At 37.3% G+C, this 16694-nt stretch overlaps 1 protein-coding gene across 34 annotated transcripts in view; it reads right to left on the bottom strand.

Moving 5' to 3' along the window:
- The window catches only part of LTBP1 (latent transforming growth factor beta binding protein 1), a 187045-nt gene that overhangs the window by 105351 nt on the left and 65000 nt on the right, over window positions 1–16694 (bottom strand). For 30 of the 34 annotated variants that reach the window (XR_015283512.1, XR_015283511.1, XR_015283515.1 and 27 more), the window contains exon 5: window positions 15401–15568. Coding sequence is in view for 28 of the 34 variants with exons in the window: in XM_086878057.1 (XP_086734183.1) it covers window positions 15401–15568 (168 nt within the window). In the remaining 6 variants the exon portion in view is untranslated. Of the gene's footprint in view, window positions 1–15400; window positions 15992–16694 lie in introns of those variants that run through there. The other 4 variants (XM_086878076.1, XM_086878075.1, XM_086878077.1 and 1 more) reach the window with 3 other exon arrangements.

Consider the following 16694-nt stretch of genomic DNA (forward strand, 5'->3'; position numbering starts at 1 on the left):
GCAGGATTCTGGTGGGTAATGAGTGAATAAGCACATGAAAAGCTTGCTTTTGAGCAAAAAGTTTGTGCTAAAAATACTGGAAGGAAGATGCCAACAGAAAAGAGTTGGTCATGTTCCTTCTTGTAACTGTTTGCTTTAGATATCCACCCAAATAATTTGTGCAAATAAGTGTAAATAAATGACACTAAAAGGTCTAGCATGAGGTAAATAATTAAGAATATTTAATGCCTCAGTATTTAAATGTAACAGGAAATATTTTTTATATTTATAATAATATATTTATATATTTATTTATATGTTCATATATATTATATATAAATATATTTTATTTATTTATTATATAATGTGCGTTATACGTTATCATGGGTGAAATCATTCAGCTAACAGATATGATTTACATCTCTGGCCTAATGTACAAGGAAGGAAGCTTAAGTAGGAATACATGAAATCCATTCTGAAGCTATAAAGTTCTGTAACAAAAATTCTAAATTCTGAAAATATACAACTGGAAGTTCAAAACAGCCATGCAAAAACAAATAGGATGCAATCTCCAGGCCAAACTGAAAACTTGAAAATCTCAAATGGTAGCTATTATGAGAACTTAGAAAACAACCTCAAAACAAAAGATCAAAAAACAAAGAAAAAACCCCACACCATATTGAAATATAATTTCTGATTCTTTTAAATATTTAAAATCTATTTAAGTACCCCACACTCTTGTGGCACTATTTCCTCAGGTAGCTCATGTCCAAGAGAATGGGCTTCATTTCATTATGACACTGGTGCTGGAAATCACAGGCACACAACTTCACCTGAACTGGAATTACACACAGACCATCTGAGAAGAATGAGCTGGAGGAGCATAAACCTTCAAAAAGGCAGAGGAAGGAAGCACTGCTTTTCCTTGACATGGCTCTGGGAACCTGTTAAAAAGGAACAAAGAGCCCCAGGGAAAGGACTACTTAAGATAGAAACAGGTCATAAAGCCAGGGTATGTTCGAACAGCTCAACCTCTCCTGTAAGTTTTTTGCTTTGCTGTGTCTTGTCATTGAGGCTAAAGAACCTAAACAGAATGGCAGAATACTGCCAGAGGCATAGGGGACATTCCTGACAAAAGCCAGACTCAAGCTTTTTGGGAGAGATCATTTGAAGATGCTGGGTTTGCACATAAGTTCTCAACTGGCATCCAGAAAAAGTGTACACTGAATCCTGATTCTCACTGAGCTGTTACGATTTTCTCCAAAAAGAAAAAAATAGAAGAAATAAAAGTATCCATCATGGGGTGAAACCCTCTAGCTCAGACCTTGATAAAAATGTGAAGACACATAAGATGAGAAGAAATTTCAGTTCACATATGGGTATCTTACAAACAGAGCAAAGGAAGTACTAATGGATCTAAGAAAGGCAACAAATTCCTCACTCGGGTCTACTGTAAGTTAATCTCTCAATGGTCTCCTAAGGAACAGCCAGCATATGATTGAACATGCTTAATTATTTTTTACTATAAATGAACACACAGGCTTTAGAAATGTGGAGACAGGTTTAAGAAAATATAAACATTTTAAGTATCCTTCCCATCCTGGGGCATTTAATTGGTAACAGCAAGCTTTGATTCCTGTGGCATCCAAAAGCCTTAACTCCTCCCAGTCTGGCACCGCTTGCTGGGTATCACTGCTCAAAGTCAGCCAAGCAGAGAAGGTGCATCAAGATGCCCCCACAGGGAATCCCTGAACAGCTTCAATGCATAGGAAAAGAATATTTGCGAGATCAATTGAGATTAATTCCATTAAAGCTGCCACAGCCATGGGATGGAAACACTAGTACAGGGCATGAAATCATCAACAAAGCAGCTAGGAAACCACTGATAAATACAGTTTGTTCATGTAATTACATAATCTAATTTGTTTTCAATACTCAAACAGCTCCAGATAAACTAATTTAATCAAGTCCAAATGTTTTTATTTAATGAAAACAATGTGTAACAAGACAAATTCCAAGCACCTAAATCCTCCTAATCCTTAAAAAATAGCCCATGCTTACCCAAACAAGCCCTTAGTATGGAAGGAAACTCCCTTCCTGTAACCAGTGTTAGAGAAAATGAAGATGAGTTTTGCAATGTTCCTCATCAGACTCTCCAAATTCCTTTTCTTTTACACCTCAGGGAACATATGAGTTTCCCTCACCACTCTCTGCCTTTTCTACTTACATGCCATCAACAATTCAAGCGTAAGCACTATTCAGTCACACCAACAGGCTCGCCAAGGAAAACCTTGAGCTGCTCATTTAGATTACAGTATTTCCACTGGATGCATCACAAAGAGCAGATTAATTTTGTCTCTGAGTACTACAGTTATCCAGCATTACTACATGCCCCCCAGCTGTTTGGGCATCTTTCATCCACCCTGGTACTAAAGCACACAGAAAGCGCAGGGACTTGTACACAGACCTGCTGAACACAAACTGTCACGCTGCCGTATGCAACCTTCTTATAATACAGTGCTCTGAAACACCACTGGTTTCAGGTAGGAATTGAAATGTGGATCTGCACAATTGCTCTAAACTTGTTTTTGCTTTCTAGTTGCAGAAACTCTTACAGTAACTCATAAAAGGCGCAGAGGTGTGAACTACAGCAGTGATGCTATCCCTCTGGCTTAGACTTTTCCCTACCTTTTTTTCCCCTTTTTTCTTTACTTGTGGTACCTCAAGTTTCTAAGTAATTCATCCTAAACTATTTTCTCTTCAGGTTTCTAGTTTTAATTCAGAGGTGTTATGTAAAGAAGTTGCAAGTTAAAAAAAATTAATTATTTGGTTACTTCAGTAGCATTCAGATAATCTTAATATCACAAACTTGTGCTTTGAGATGCAAAGGGAGAAAAGAAAGTCTTTATGTGGCCTTAAAATTATAATACCTCAGCATGCACTTCTGAATTCATCCTAATATTTGCATTATGACAACTTTTAATAGAAATATTCCATTGCAACAACAAAAAGCAATTACAAAAAGTAGATCTGATAGCAAGAGCTCCAGCACCATATGTAAGAATTTTTTTCTGCTCTGAAAACACTGAAGCACCTGAAACACCTCTGTAACACCACTGAAAACAGTGAAGTGATGCCTTGCTCCTGTGATTGGCCTAGTTACATGAACATGATACTGAAGGCACTTGAGATGTTTTTTCTGGAAAGAGGTAAAATCTGCAACACCACAGGAAAAAAATTTCCAACAGGAACCTAGCTCATATCTAACTGTATGATTAAAAAATACTCAGCTGCTAAACTGGGCTCTCAGCTATTGTAAATTAACATGGTTGCTTACCTCCTTAGAATTTGCCTTATATTTTAAAACTATTATTACCAAAGGATCTTCAAAAAAAGTAACGCACCCCCACTTGGGAATGGGATACTGCTATTTAACCAGATAAGCAAACCATATTACTGTCAAAATAAGCAAGCTTTATGGAGTTATTCCAGTCTGGATCAGTCTGGATCATGCGCTTTGGAACTAATGGAGGCTACACTATCAACCATGGAAGATCCTGATACTGAAATTTGGGGAGCAAGTCCGGATCATAAAGGACAAGGAGGCAATATGCCTTAGAGAAATACACATTTTTAAGTGAGCATCATGATCAGCATGAAATCCAGAATGAACACACACTAGGATAAATTTCACTGTACTACTCATTTTTCTTCTTCAGTTTTAAACTCATTACTATAAAACAGCTCAGGAAGAAAAGCTGGATGTTGACAACTTGAAGACATGTACACAAAGTCAACCAAGAGACATCCAGTATGCCCCCAGGTATTTAATTCATCTCTCGTTGTGGGTCCCAATGGGATGGGAGTCTCATTGGCCCTGCATCACATCTTTCCAAACTCTTGTGATAAGCCACCTCAGACATGTCAAATCAACACAGGCCTGCTGTGTAGGTGCCTGACATGATCACCATCTGACCAACAATCACCAATAAAACTCTTATTGTTACAGTCTGGAAAGAAGAGGATGGATGAAAAATAGTCTTAGAATATGCAAATACTATCAGAAAAATACAATGCATGCTGTGGCACAGAAAATGGCCTCAATATAGAAAGGCTATAGCAAAAATTATGGTAGCTGCAAAAAGATTGACAGGAGGATTCTTACTAACAGACGTGATGCTTAGTCAATCTCTGCTAATTCTGCTTCTAATATTCTCATTATCTGAGATGATTCAGACACTGTCTTGGGAGGCAAGGAGACAGACTGCTAAGGAGACATCTGAGTCACTCACTCCTACACTGATCATAGGTGGAGAATTTATTGACTTTATTAGACATCACCCTGATATACTGAGTATATCACAACAATCAAGCTTAGACTCGGTATACTACGAAAAACAAAAACTCACAGGTTACTGTTTATCAGGAATTAATGCTTTACAAATGGCCAAGGTCAGACCTTTGATAATGATGCTAACACATACAAAAAAGCTACTCCAGACATGTCTTCGGCTTTCTAGTGTATTGATATTTATTTTCCTCAGAAATAAAATAACTAGGAAAAGCTGGCTTTGGAAGGGTAAAAAATCAGCACCCTTGCTTAAAACAAGCATGCTGCAGTATAAAAACTTTACAGGTATCAATTTAAGCAGTCCTGAATAATTTCTTAGTTGCCATCATCCAAGTAGGAATACTGACTTAATATTGACAAGGTGCACAATGTCAGATGAAAACTACCCTTCCTCTGTTCCCAGGTTTTTAAGACTTACCCTTCTGTGTAGTATTTTGTGTGCCTGAGCACATGTAATACTGACATGGATTAGTTAATGTTGTTGAAACATACCCATTTTCAAGAGAACAAGAATTCAACAGAAGGACAGGTAATGACCAACAGCAAACATCTTTATTGCTTTTAAGGACAACAGGATTAATGAGTAACTTGACCATAATGACACTAGGCTGTTATTGCTCATGCATTGTTACAATCGGAAGAAGCCAGTGAACTTCAGATTCCCTGCTCTGACTCCTATTATCCTATTTCCAAAAAACGCATGGAGTAACAGCCAGTAGTGTAAGGCAGAGAAAAGAGCTCCTCCTAGACATCTTACTACTTGACTACCATCAGACAAAACAGCTCACTCTCTGAGAAACACTGGGCATACTTCTGGTATGCAAAGGCTCTGAAGACCACAGAAGTAATAAAGCTGACACTGGCCAGGGACATCAGCATCCTTGCAATTTCTGGCAACTGAGTAATAGATATTTAAGCTGATGTGCCGGCTTCAGCTGGAGTAGAGTTAATTTTCTTCACAGTGGCTGGTACAGGGCTGTGTTTTGGGTTTGTGCTGACCACAGTGTTGATAATGTGACCATATTGTTATTGCTGAGCAGAGCTTACAAGGCCTTTTCTTCTCTGTGCACTTCCACATTGGCAAAGAGGCTGGGGATGCACAGGCAACTGAGAGGAGACATAGCCAGGACTAGTGACCCCACATGACCAAAGGGATGTTCTGGACCATAGGACATCATGCTCAGTATAAAAAGCTGGGGGGAAGAATGAGGAAGGGAAGGACATTGAGAATGATGGTATTTGTCTTCCTGAGTCACTGTTATGTTTGATGAGGCCCTGCTCTCTTGGGAATGGCTGAACACCTGCCTGTCCATGGGAAGCAGTGAATTAATTCCTAGTTTTACTTTGCTTGCATGCACGGCTTTCTGCTTTCTCTATTATAAAGTTCTTTACCTCAACCAAAGAGTTTTCCAGCTTTTTCCCTCCTGATTCTCTCCCAAGTGCTGCTGATGAGGAAGTTGAGAGGCTGTGTGGCAAATGGTTGCTGGCTGGGTTAAACCACAACGGCTGAGATTCATTCCCATTTAAGCTTTTGTGCCTTCTTGAGCCACACAAGTTAGGAGTGCTGTTATCTGAGGTTTCCTGGTCTGTCAGTGAAGACAGGCTGGCCCAACAGGCCAGTAAGGACATCCACAGGCCAACTTTCCATTCAGGTGCATCTCACCACCCAGTTAAAATGAGGCTCTCAACTGAGCTATCTCAGTATGGTTTGGTGAGCCAGATGAAACCCCAAATTTAGATCCAAATGGTCTATAAACACTGATCTCTACTGCATCCCACCGTACAACAAGACATCCTCCAATAACAAAATTATGTTTAAAATATAAGAAGAAAACCCACAGAAACCATAGTCATTACAAAAATTTCCAAACATCAGGAGACTGCTCTCTGATTACTGTAGCATTACCACAGTGCTCATTTTGGTGTAAAAACATCTACAAGAAGAATAAAATAAGAACAGACTCTTTAAAGTGGATATCCATTAGCATACAAATAACAGCTCATAATCCAAGCACTCATGGAAGAGTTAAAAAAAATGAGAAACACAGGCTATGATTTTCTGGCACTGGCTACATCACAAGAAATTGGAAAGTTTTCTAGGGAGTTGACCTTGAGGCAGTGACACAATGCAAGAATGGGATGGATCTTGTTCAGAGTTTGAGTAATAAATTAGGTCATTGGAGACCAGTGAAAAGCTAGAGACTCAAATCCTAGAGTTCTGAGAGAGGAAAGGAGAAGAGTCACTGCTAGTGAACAGGAAGGATAAAGGTTACTCTGCAGAGACTGTACAGTTGGAAATTCTTCACCCCTCACTGTGTTCTTATAACCATAATAGATGTATAAATTGATGCAAAAGATGTGTAAACCTAAAACACAATGCTCTGCCTGGTCACGTCCAATTCCAAGCAACTCAGCCACACACCAAATTGCCCTGACCTGTGTACAACCTCACTGAGAAGCTTCACACCACAATGTTGTACCCAACCCTGTGTATTGTACTAGTTTTTCAAGGAAAAAAAAAATCCCTTTTCGCCCTTGTCACAATAGGTTTTCTGTGTAACTCCAGTTAGACAGATGACATTCTAGCACCTACATTTATAGCATCTAACATAACAGACTGAATTTAATATATTCAAACAATAAATGAGAGATGGAATGGACACATTAACTGCAGAAAGGTAGTATTACAGCTTATGTTATGAAGCTGGTCTTCTCTGTTTACTTATACCAGCAGTTTCCAAAGCAGGGTGTGCTCATCCCACACAGTGTGCCAGAAAATGCATTGGGATGCAGGAAAGAACGTTTTTCTATCATTAATAAATAAAATGAATTTTCAAAAGAGTTCCCTTAGTCTTTTTCTCATCCATTTTTACTTTCTATTTTGTCTATGGTTTATAATGAACAAATAGATGATATATACAGTAGTAGGTATATATAATTTATAATTATGTACATATTGGAGACAAGGTTCAAAAATATTTTACTGATAGGAATGTGCAAGCAAAAAAGTTTGGAGACCACTGCCCTATACATCCTATGGCATCCTATGCCTCCCTGAGAGGCAGTCCCTCTCAGGGAGGAGTCAAAGAACTCATTTCTAAATTATGAACAGGTGCTGAAAGCTCCCCATAACTTGAAATATCTAAGTAATAACAACTACAGAATTTTGATTTAATAGCTCATCATCTTAGCATCTTTAAATTAAAATGAAAATACAACCAAAATGAGAAATTAACTAATTATTTGCATGAATAAAATACAGGTGAGAAATAAGCTGTTTGAGTTCTTAAAACTCAGTCCTCTTCCTGTGTAATTATGAAATATCCAATTTTCCTTCTATTCATTGACTAGCATCCCTCAAGATTTCACAAGAGACTAGTGGGGGGAAAAAAAAGGGTTTACAGCTCCCATAGACTTCAACTTGATTCACATTCATAAACCCCTGGCTGAAAGTTCATGGTCCACCCTCTTAACAGTTTTTTTTGGATATACAGAAAACTCATTGAATTTAAGTGTGTACATAATGAAAATAAAGTTCATGTTCCAAAAGAAAAATCCAGGCATCCCAGTGCCTCTACAGAATAGGACTCTCAAATACAGTGATATTGAAATCTAAGAGCTCTAAGATCTAACAGGTGGAATGGAGAGATGAACACTATACAGACTGCACAGGCACGGAGATGAGAATTATCTGGAGCAGAATAAAAGACCAGAACAAGCAGTAGAAAGGCTGAATGGGGAAAGACTCTGATCAACAGAGCAGTGATAGCTGCTTGCTTCCTTTCTGGCTGTGTCAGGCCCAGAAGGACGCATGAAATACAAACCCATTTGCTAAGAAATCAATTAATGGTAAGTGCCATATTTTAGCATGTAGAGAAAATTCTTAAGACTCTTTCCTCTGTACTTGCATAATTTAGATGCAATTTCTTTTTCAAGCCAAAATTAGCATATACTTGATCTTCAGTGAGTTATGTGCAAAGACATTTAGTTTAGCAATAATATAGTTATAGTGGTAAAAGATAGTGTGTTTATACAAATATGCAACAATGTAATTATTCAAATAAATGCACTCTTGGCTCTTTTTTACAGTACTTCAAGTCAGGCGTACAAAAATGAATCTCTAGAAATTAAAACCATATATAGTAAAATAGAACATTATGCATTTTAGCTTTGTGTTCTGTTTTGCCTTAACTGTGAGGCAAACATACTCCACTTGTTTTTGAATGGCTGCAGGTGTGGATTTTGTACCATTTCCATTTGTGTTTTTTTCTATGACTGCACATCCAAAACTACTCTCTGCAATAGAATTTAGGTTATATGTATATATAATAGAATAGGTTTGGGGAGTAATTTGAGAGCAGATGGACTTTTGCTTCATGGTGATGGTCTGAAGTCTTTAAGGTGAGCAAGGGAGTGGAAACACGTTGCTAACAGACTTGTGTGAGTTCAGCCTCATTAAAATCACCTGACTGAACAATCACTTTTCTATAAATTAGCACCTGGCCTCCACTGGAATCTGAGGTAAAGATGTCAATTTTGAATAACTATTTTAAGATTATGTAGAAAGAGCTCAAAGATGCTCTAAGTCCCATGGCAGAAACCAGAACTGTTTGTTGATGACAAGTTCTGATAAATACATGGGGGAAAGAAATTATTTCCGAACAGATGTAGATATCAAAATCATTAAAATACAAAATTTTTTTTTGCAATTTGAGCACTGGAGGGCCATAATTGAAAATGCATTAAAACCCTGAGCTTTGCTCATCCTGTAGAATGGTACACTTACATTACAGAATAGAATTGTAGTGCACTAGTATTTCAGATTAGAAAAGCCTATACCATACTACCTGGACTGTAAGTAAATTAATTCATTCTGTCAACTCAGATTTATTTACACAAAAAAAGGGAGACTGGAACAAAGAAATGTCTTTTGAAATGATGGTCATAATTGGTTCCTCCCAAATAACTTTGCATTGGCACTTCATGGTAGGAAATACCTTTTACCTAGTATATTCCATAAGGCAAAGAATAATTCATAATAACAGTCCTGATGCCATTTTTTTAGCTACTCTGTTCACTGTCTGAGGAAAAATACTTTGCCTTCATTTTGCTACAGTGATTGCAATCTTGCTGCATGAATATGTCTAGCATAGTCATCATTTGTAGAGATTAAATTTCAAGTTACCAGATAAAGAAGTGGTTAAATCCTAATGTCCTTAATTTTTTTTTTCTGAGACACATACACTGACAAGACTGACCAACTTCTTTGACTACTGCTGAAGAAAGTTTAAAAAGTGATTCTTTTAGCCAAGCTGTCCAAGAATTCTGAAATTTTCATGTGTCTATTAAAGGAAATAATATTTCATCCAGCAGCGAAAAAAGCATAAACCAACAAAGCCTGACAAGGCACAAAGTATAATTACTGCAAGAACAGTAGAAACAAAGCTTTTTCCAAATAAGGCTACAAGGTATCTACCAGAGACATTAAAAGGACGAAAGTGATAACACTAAAGGAATAATAAAGTTCTTGCATCACAACTTATTCATATTTGCAAGTTCAAGTGCAAAACTCAAGGATATTTCAAAGTAACACTTCACTCTTACCCAGAGAAAATATTTACTAAAAACAAACTATGAATTATAACATGCGTTCTTGAGCTAAGTAGCTATTCTGGAAATAAGCTTTTCTTCAATTAGGTTGTCTGAAGGAACACGTAAGAGTTGAAAACAAAAGCATTAAAAAATTAAAATAAAATCACTTCTTAGTTATGTTACTAAAATAAATTTTAAAAATCTCTACATGACATGTGTTACCAATTATTTTAAATCCTCCACATGTTTATCTGCTGCCTCTCAGATGAAGCCACAGTTTTTCTGGGGCAAAGTTTCATAGGTCATCCACCATGGGTATGTACACAGGCTGGCACTATTCACTAAATAGCAAACACCACTTCAAAACAGAGAATAAAGTCTCTCTTCTAACATGGTATCTTTCTAACAACTCTTACTAAACCCAGTAAAACAAAACAGTAAAATGTAATGGGTAAAAAACTGAACAGTGCATACCTCACAAGCTGCCAGAAGAGACTGTGACTGTAAATTCTCACAAATCTACACAGACACTTCCACAAGATGCTGGTCTTTTATAAACCTTTACATGTCATCAAATTAACTTTCCAATACTATTTAAAATACACCTTTTCACCAAAAGGACACTAGAAAATCCTCCTCAAATATTAGTCTTACAGTTTCAGTGTAGTAGGACATGTGCAGTATGCATCATATGGAGCAAAGAATTGACAACTTTAATGCCAAATGGTAGCAAGAACATACAAATCATTTCTCTTGGACTTTCTGTGACATGTAAGCTACAGATAAAGGCAGCTGGCTGGCTTGCCAACAGGCTGCCTTGCTTGCAGGCAATTGCCATTTTTAACCAACACTACTCTTTGATAATGCCTGAAGTGCTTGAATAAAAAGCAATGCTAATGCCTACAACACTAACAGTAACTTATGATCCTAAGTCTGAGTAAAATTCAGTCAATGTTTTTTAAAGTAACTGCTTTAATTTTTCACAATTCTAAATAATTATGCTTCCTAAACTCTTTCCTAGATAGGAAAATCTGTTAGAATAATAATTACATAGTGGGTCTTCTTACTAAATTTCCTTTGAATAACCTATTGTTATGAAATATATTGGTCAAATTTTTTTTCACTGCTTTCACCAGAAGACCAAATAAAATTTGAGCAAAATGCTTCTGCTGCTTCTTGGAAGTTTCAGCATATATGTAATTGGAAACTTCTGGACAACCTCAATTATCTAAAAACATTTACACAGAGTCAACACAGTAAAGCTGGAAAAATTTTTGGTAGGAAATTCCAATAGGAAAAGTGCCAAAATTCAAGAGGCAACAATTTGAGCATTAGTGCAATCAAGTACAGAATATCCAGGTCACTGTGATCCATGCTGGAAGTTTCAGAATTTGTGATTAAATGTGAAGGACCAGATACATTTATTACTCGAAGACACCACTTAGTTCACCTGGAGAAGGCTTCAAGGTGACCCCATAGGAGTCTTCCAGCATCTAAAGGGAGCCTACAAGACAGCCAAAGAGGGACTTTTTACATGGGCATGGGCAGGACAAGGGGGAGTGGCATTAAATTGAAAGAGGGTAGATTTAGATTAGATAGGGGAAGAAATGCTTTACTGTGAGGGTGGTGAGGCATTGGCACAGGATGCCCAGAGAAGCTGTGGATGTCCCATCCCTGGAAATGTTCAAGGCCAGGTTGGATGGGACTTTGGGCAACCCTATCTAATGGAAGGTATCCCTGCCCAGGACAGGGGGGTAGAACTCTAAGATTTTAAAGGTCCCTTCCAACCCAAACCCTTCTCTAATTCTATGATTCTGTTTCCTTATTCAACACAGATACTGCCAAGTGCTCAGACACAAAATTTTTACATAAAGATATGCACTTTCACTTGCAAGTATGCAACTTTGAACTTCTCATTTGTAACAATTTGAATGAACTGCTTTAAAAGAGAGGCAGGGCTGCAAATGAACAGTGACTATGAACCTAAGTATTACATGACTGCTTCCCATAGTAAGTTCTGTCATTCCTGTTCAATGAATGAAGCACAGATCCCTTGGGAAAAAAACTAAATGTAAAGCTATAATTAAATATATATACACAGCACTGGAGGAGGAAAAAGCATGAAGATATTATATTAATTTGGGCATTTACTAACTCCTTATTGCTTCATTTTATAGTTACAAATTACTCATTGTCCTCCCACTCCTTACGGAAAGAGAACTCATTTCAAAATTGGAATCTGGAATAATTTTGAGTAGAAACAGGACACCTTACTGAGAAACTTCAACAGTGAAAGAGACAGAAACCTCATGTGCTACTCTATTCCTATCCTTTCCTATGCACACATATCAAGCCTGTTTTACAAGTCTCAGTAGATATATCAGGACTGAAATACCATACAAACTACACATGCACCAATCCAGCAGAATAGTAAGATTCATCCATTCAGCAGAAGCTTCCACTCAGATTAAATGCTTTTATTCTCCAAGCCAATGAAATATTGGAGGTTGGTTAGTTTAACTGCAATATATCCCATTCACAAAATTAAACTGCAAAAAACACCAAAGGTTCACTGAAGCAGCCTGGAAATCAAAGAGGTCCTTCCTTTTAAATTCCAAGCTTTCATCACCTTAAATTGCAGTGCTAGAAGCTATTCCTCACCACAGCTACCTGAAAAGCAGCATTCCCCCCAGTCTGTCCCTTATTGTGGGTTTTTGTTTTTAATGGCTTATCCATATTGGATAAAATTTTCAGGAAACATGATTTGTTCCTTGCCTGGGCTCACTCTACCAAGCTTCAGCTGAATTGACAAAGGGAGCACATTAAGAATGTGAAATAATCCATGGCAAAGCTTGAGTAGCTGTATTACAGACACTGCAACTTATTATCTCTGAAAACGCAGTGTTTACAAAGTTCAGCACAAAGTTGAAAAGAAACAAATTTACAATTTTACATTATTAGAAATAATTTATTATTAAGAACAAAGCAAACTGATGTGTAACCCATGTCGTCTGAGAACCCAAATTCTGTCTTGTGTACTAGAATGCTCTTCCTGCTACAGAAATGCATTTAAAACTTTCGCAAATAGGGCATGTGACTATTTTCTCTGGTTTTAGGAAGAATAGATATTGTTTAAAAACATATTGAAAAAGTGCAGTTCACCACTTTAAATATGTATTTCCTGATACGACATTCTGTTTCATGGTTGCATTTCTATATACCAAGTCATCTAAATAAGAATTTCCACACATTTTGGATTAACAGGAAGTAAAGAAGTTTAGAACAGAGACTTCAAAGCAAAAAGCACAAGTTAAACATGACTCAGCTGTTAAAAATATAACAGGTTAATGATCTTGGAAGACACAAATTATATCAGCTCTATGTGTCAGGAGACATCAGGACAAGCCTAAGCTAGTGAGAGGCTCTAGTTCGAGAACACATATGAAAAATTATTTCAGTAGTGTATTTTTAAACTCTGATTCAAAAGCTCCTGAAAACTGTGATTGGTGAAAAAATTTAATCTACAGCTATAGGATTCCTCTTCTCTATTTTTTAAGAAGCTCATGCAGCATTTGTATTTTTAATTGGAGAGCCTTTAAGCCTTAGTTCAGACCTTCTTATTCTTCTGTGAATATAACAAGACCTAGAGCTGTACTAAACACTTTTTGTCTTTTAAATGTAGTATGGAAGACAGCTAACAGGCAGGTTAAAAATCCTTATCCATCTGTAGCAACTTGCTTTTATACCTTTTTCAACACAAGACTCCCTTATCTTTCCATCGAATGCTATTATAGGCTGACTTTTGTTGAATGTTTCTAGCAGCCCATTGTACCCAGTGCATCAGAGCTGCATGGCCTGAGGCCAGGAAGGAAGGTGTGGAACACGTCTTCACAGGTCAATTTCCGCTCTCCAAGTTTTCAAGTATTTGAGAGAAGGTCATGTTACAGCACAGATTTACATAGCAGACAAATTACATCTATGCCTGTTCTCAGCATTTCATAATTTCAATAGAAAAACTGGGTCAAATGAAAGGAGGGAAGAATAACCCTATCCTTTCATGCTAGTCAGAAAATTAAACAAGAAACTTACTTAGCTGGGGTTCTTGCCAAAACATTGCTAAAAATCTGCATTGGCAGTAAAACATGAATTAAAAGTATAATATTTACCATTCCTTTACAAAATACTTTTTTTTTTGTGCCTCCAAACAACCACAAGCAAACCCCAAAATTTGTACTGCTCTTCTTTTAAAACACTGGTTTTACTAGCAGTCCAAAACATATACGTTTTTACAAATATGCATACTACAAAAGAATGAGTTTGTAACTTCAAGGGCTTTCCCCCACAGTCAGACAGTCTAGTAGAGTGTTAAAAGAAAGAACTGCTTTTTGTATTAACTGTCCAGAAGAAAAGAATAATAATTTCGAACGCTTTTCCCTCCCACCCTCAGAGCACGAAATGCACTGCACTTGAAAATCGGCAATATTGGCCAGCCTCAGCACTGCCTGAACTCTATGTTTATTCTAGACAGAGACTAAAATTACAGTGTTCATATCTGGCATTCTTTAACTAGGAATTTGCAAAATTTTTTATTTTTTTTCACCCCCCCAGAAAACAATGCTGTGATATTTTCAGGGTAACTACAAAATTACTCTCCCAGAGCAGTTCAAGGTATCATAAAGTGAAACAAAAAAATTTAAAGTGTTCTGGTATGCACCCATATACCTGTGTATTTTAACTTAGAAGGCAAATATGTGCACACAAATGCCTTTATAGTATATAGTTAAAATATGCTAATCATCATCCTAGATAGCTTTCAGGATTTGTTTCAGTAGAGTCAAAGATTTGTAAGGTTTAGTCTAGCATACTGTTGATACTCTTACTGAGCAAGCAGAAAGAATAAACATTAACAAAGAAATTACTGGCTTCAATAACTTTAATTAGGCTCAACATTATTTCAGTTTCTAAAAATGCCAAATATGAAATCTGACGTACTTTCAGCAGTAAGTTTTAAGCTGCTGCATATTTAAAAAGGATTGTAGTTTTAAGGAACTGCTGAACAGATTTCTGAATACAGAATCACTGTTAGCTGTTCAGTAGGTTTTTTGTGCATTTGGTACATACTAAACAAGTAAAAAAGAGGAAACACAACTTTTGGTGTAATCTGTCATTTTCCCTATTTACTAACACAAACTCTGAGGGAGGAATTTTACCGAAGGCTTCAGCTTAGCATGTCGCATCCCTGCAGCTGAAAATTCAGATGAAAAATATGGGAGCTCATTTTCTCTGACACAAAAGGAACTTTTGGGAACATTTCTGAAGGACTCCAGAAAGCTTGTCTAACATACAATGGTTCCTGCTCAGCACAGCCGTCCAAACAAAGAGTAACAGATGCACAACTGGTATTAATAACAAAACATCTCCTCCCTCTGTTAGTCAAGAGAGGACAGCTAAGGACAAACACAGTTTCAGGGTACTTACCTACTCGGAAGTTAGTGGCTGTCAGAGTGTCAGCAGCATGGCCGTTTTCACTGATGAGGGTGGTTGTATTTCCCTTCTCACAGTTGTTCTGACAGTTGCCTTTGGTACAAGTCACTTTACAGATGCTGGGTGTAAAGACCACCTTGATGCGACCAGTGTGATTTCCCACTGTCAGCGGAGGCAAAGAAAAAAAGAAAAATAAACAGATCACTTTGGTATCCATTGATTTCCTTCAAAAAGTTTTTGGGAGAAAAAAAAAAGGCGCGGGGCGGGGGGGGGAAGGCGACAGGTCTACAGGAGGAGGGCAGTCTGCAGTGCTCTCTCTCATAGATCTCCAGTGGTGTCTCTGAAACAGGAGTAGGAAGCTTAGCAAACAGAACTCCGGGATCCGCTCCAAAACCACATTTAAAGTCAAGTCACTGGAGTGGGATTAGTAATCACAATGCTGCACTTTATTCACAGGCAGACAAAGAGCAATACCAAGGGCATGACAGCTTAAATAGCCAACCCTGACAGGCAGATGTAATGTAAAGAGGCTGGCTGTGCACCTAGAGGTGAATAAACTCTTGTGTGTGCCTACATACTTTTCCTGTTTCTGCACTTATTAAGTCACTATTTGTAGCTCGACCCCTGGAAACGTTTTAGGCATGCGGCACGTCTGAAAACATCTGTCTCAAATCTCCTGGCACCCCAGCCTGAAGTGGTCAAACCTTGTGACGCAGCAGCCTGGACCCATTTTTTCTTCACAGGTTTTTGGCACTATTTTTCCACAAGAATTTACATACTAGAATTAGACTGAGCTCTACTGTCAGCCTTTGTTTTAGTAAAAAATACCTCAGAGAAAAGACTGAGGAAGCATCAGTGCTTTAAAATTCTGAGATCAAAGATTAAAAAAAAATGGCTAGATTCTCTTTTTGTATGTACTTCCCTGCAGTCATTTTAAAAAACTTGACTGTACTAAAGACTGCACAAGCACTAATTTGTAATTTAGCTAGTTATAAGAAATTCTTGTTACAGAATTCTATTTAAAACCATATGTATTTGATTCTATATCTAACAGCTGAAGGCAAAAACTGGATTGAAACTACTTATTAGGAAAGACGGGGAAAAGAAAAGACTCCATCTGCAATTATTTAAAAAGAAAACATTTTGTCCTCTACATACTACTAATAAATTCAGTAAGTTCTCAAAAATATATAATAGCATCTTTGTGGAAACTATTAATAACTACTTTCATATCAAACCTAACAATGCCAAGAAATGACACACAGAGAAGAATCTCCTTCTTCCTCAT

This window comes from Cyanistes caeruleus, chromosome 2 (assembly GCF_971803275.1).
Source record: "Cyanistes caeruleus chromosome 2, bCyaCae1.hap1.1, whole genome shotgun sequence".
NCBI classification, from domain to species: domain Eukaryota; kingdom Metazoa; phylum Chordata; class Aves; order Passeriformes; family Paridae; genus Cyanistes; species Cyanistes caeruleus.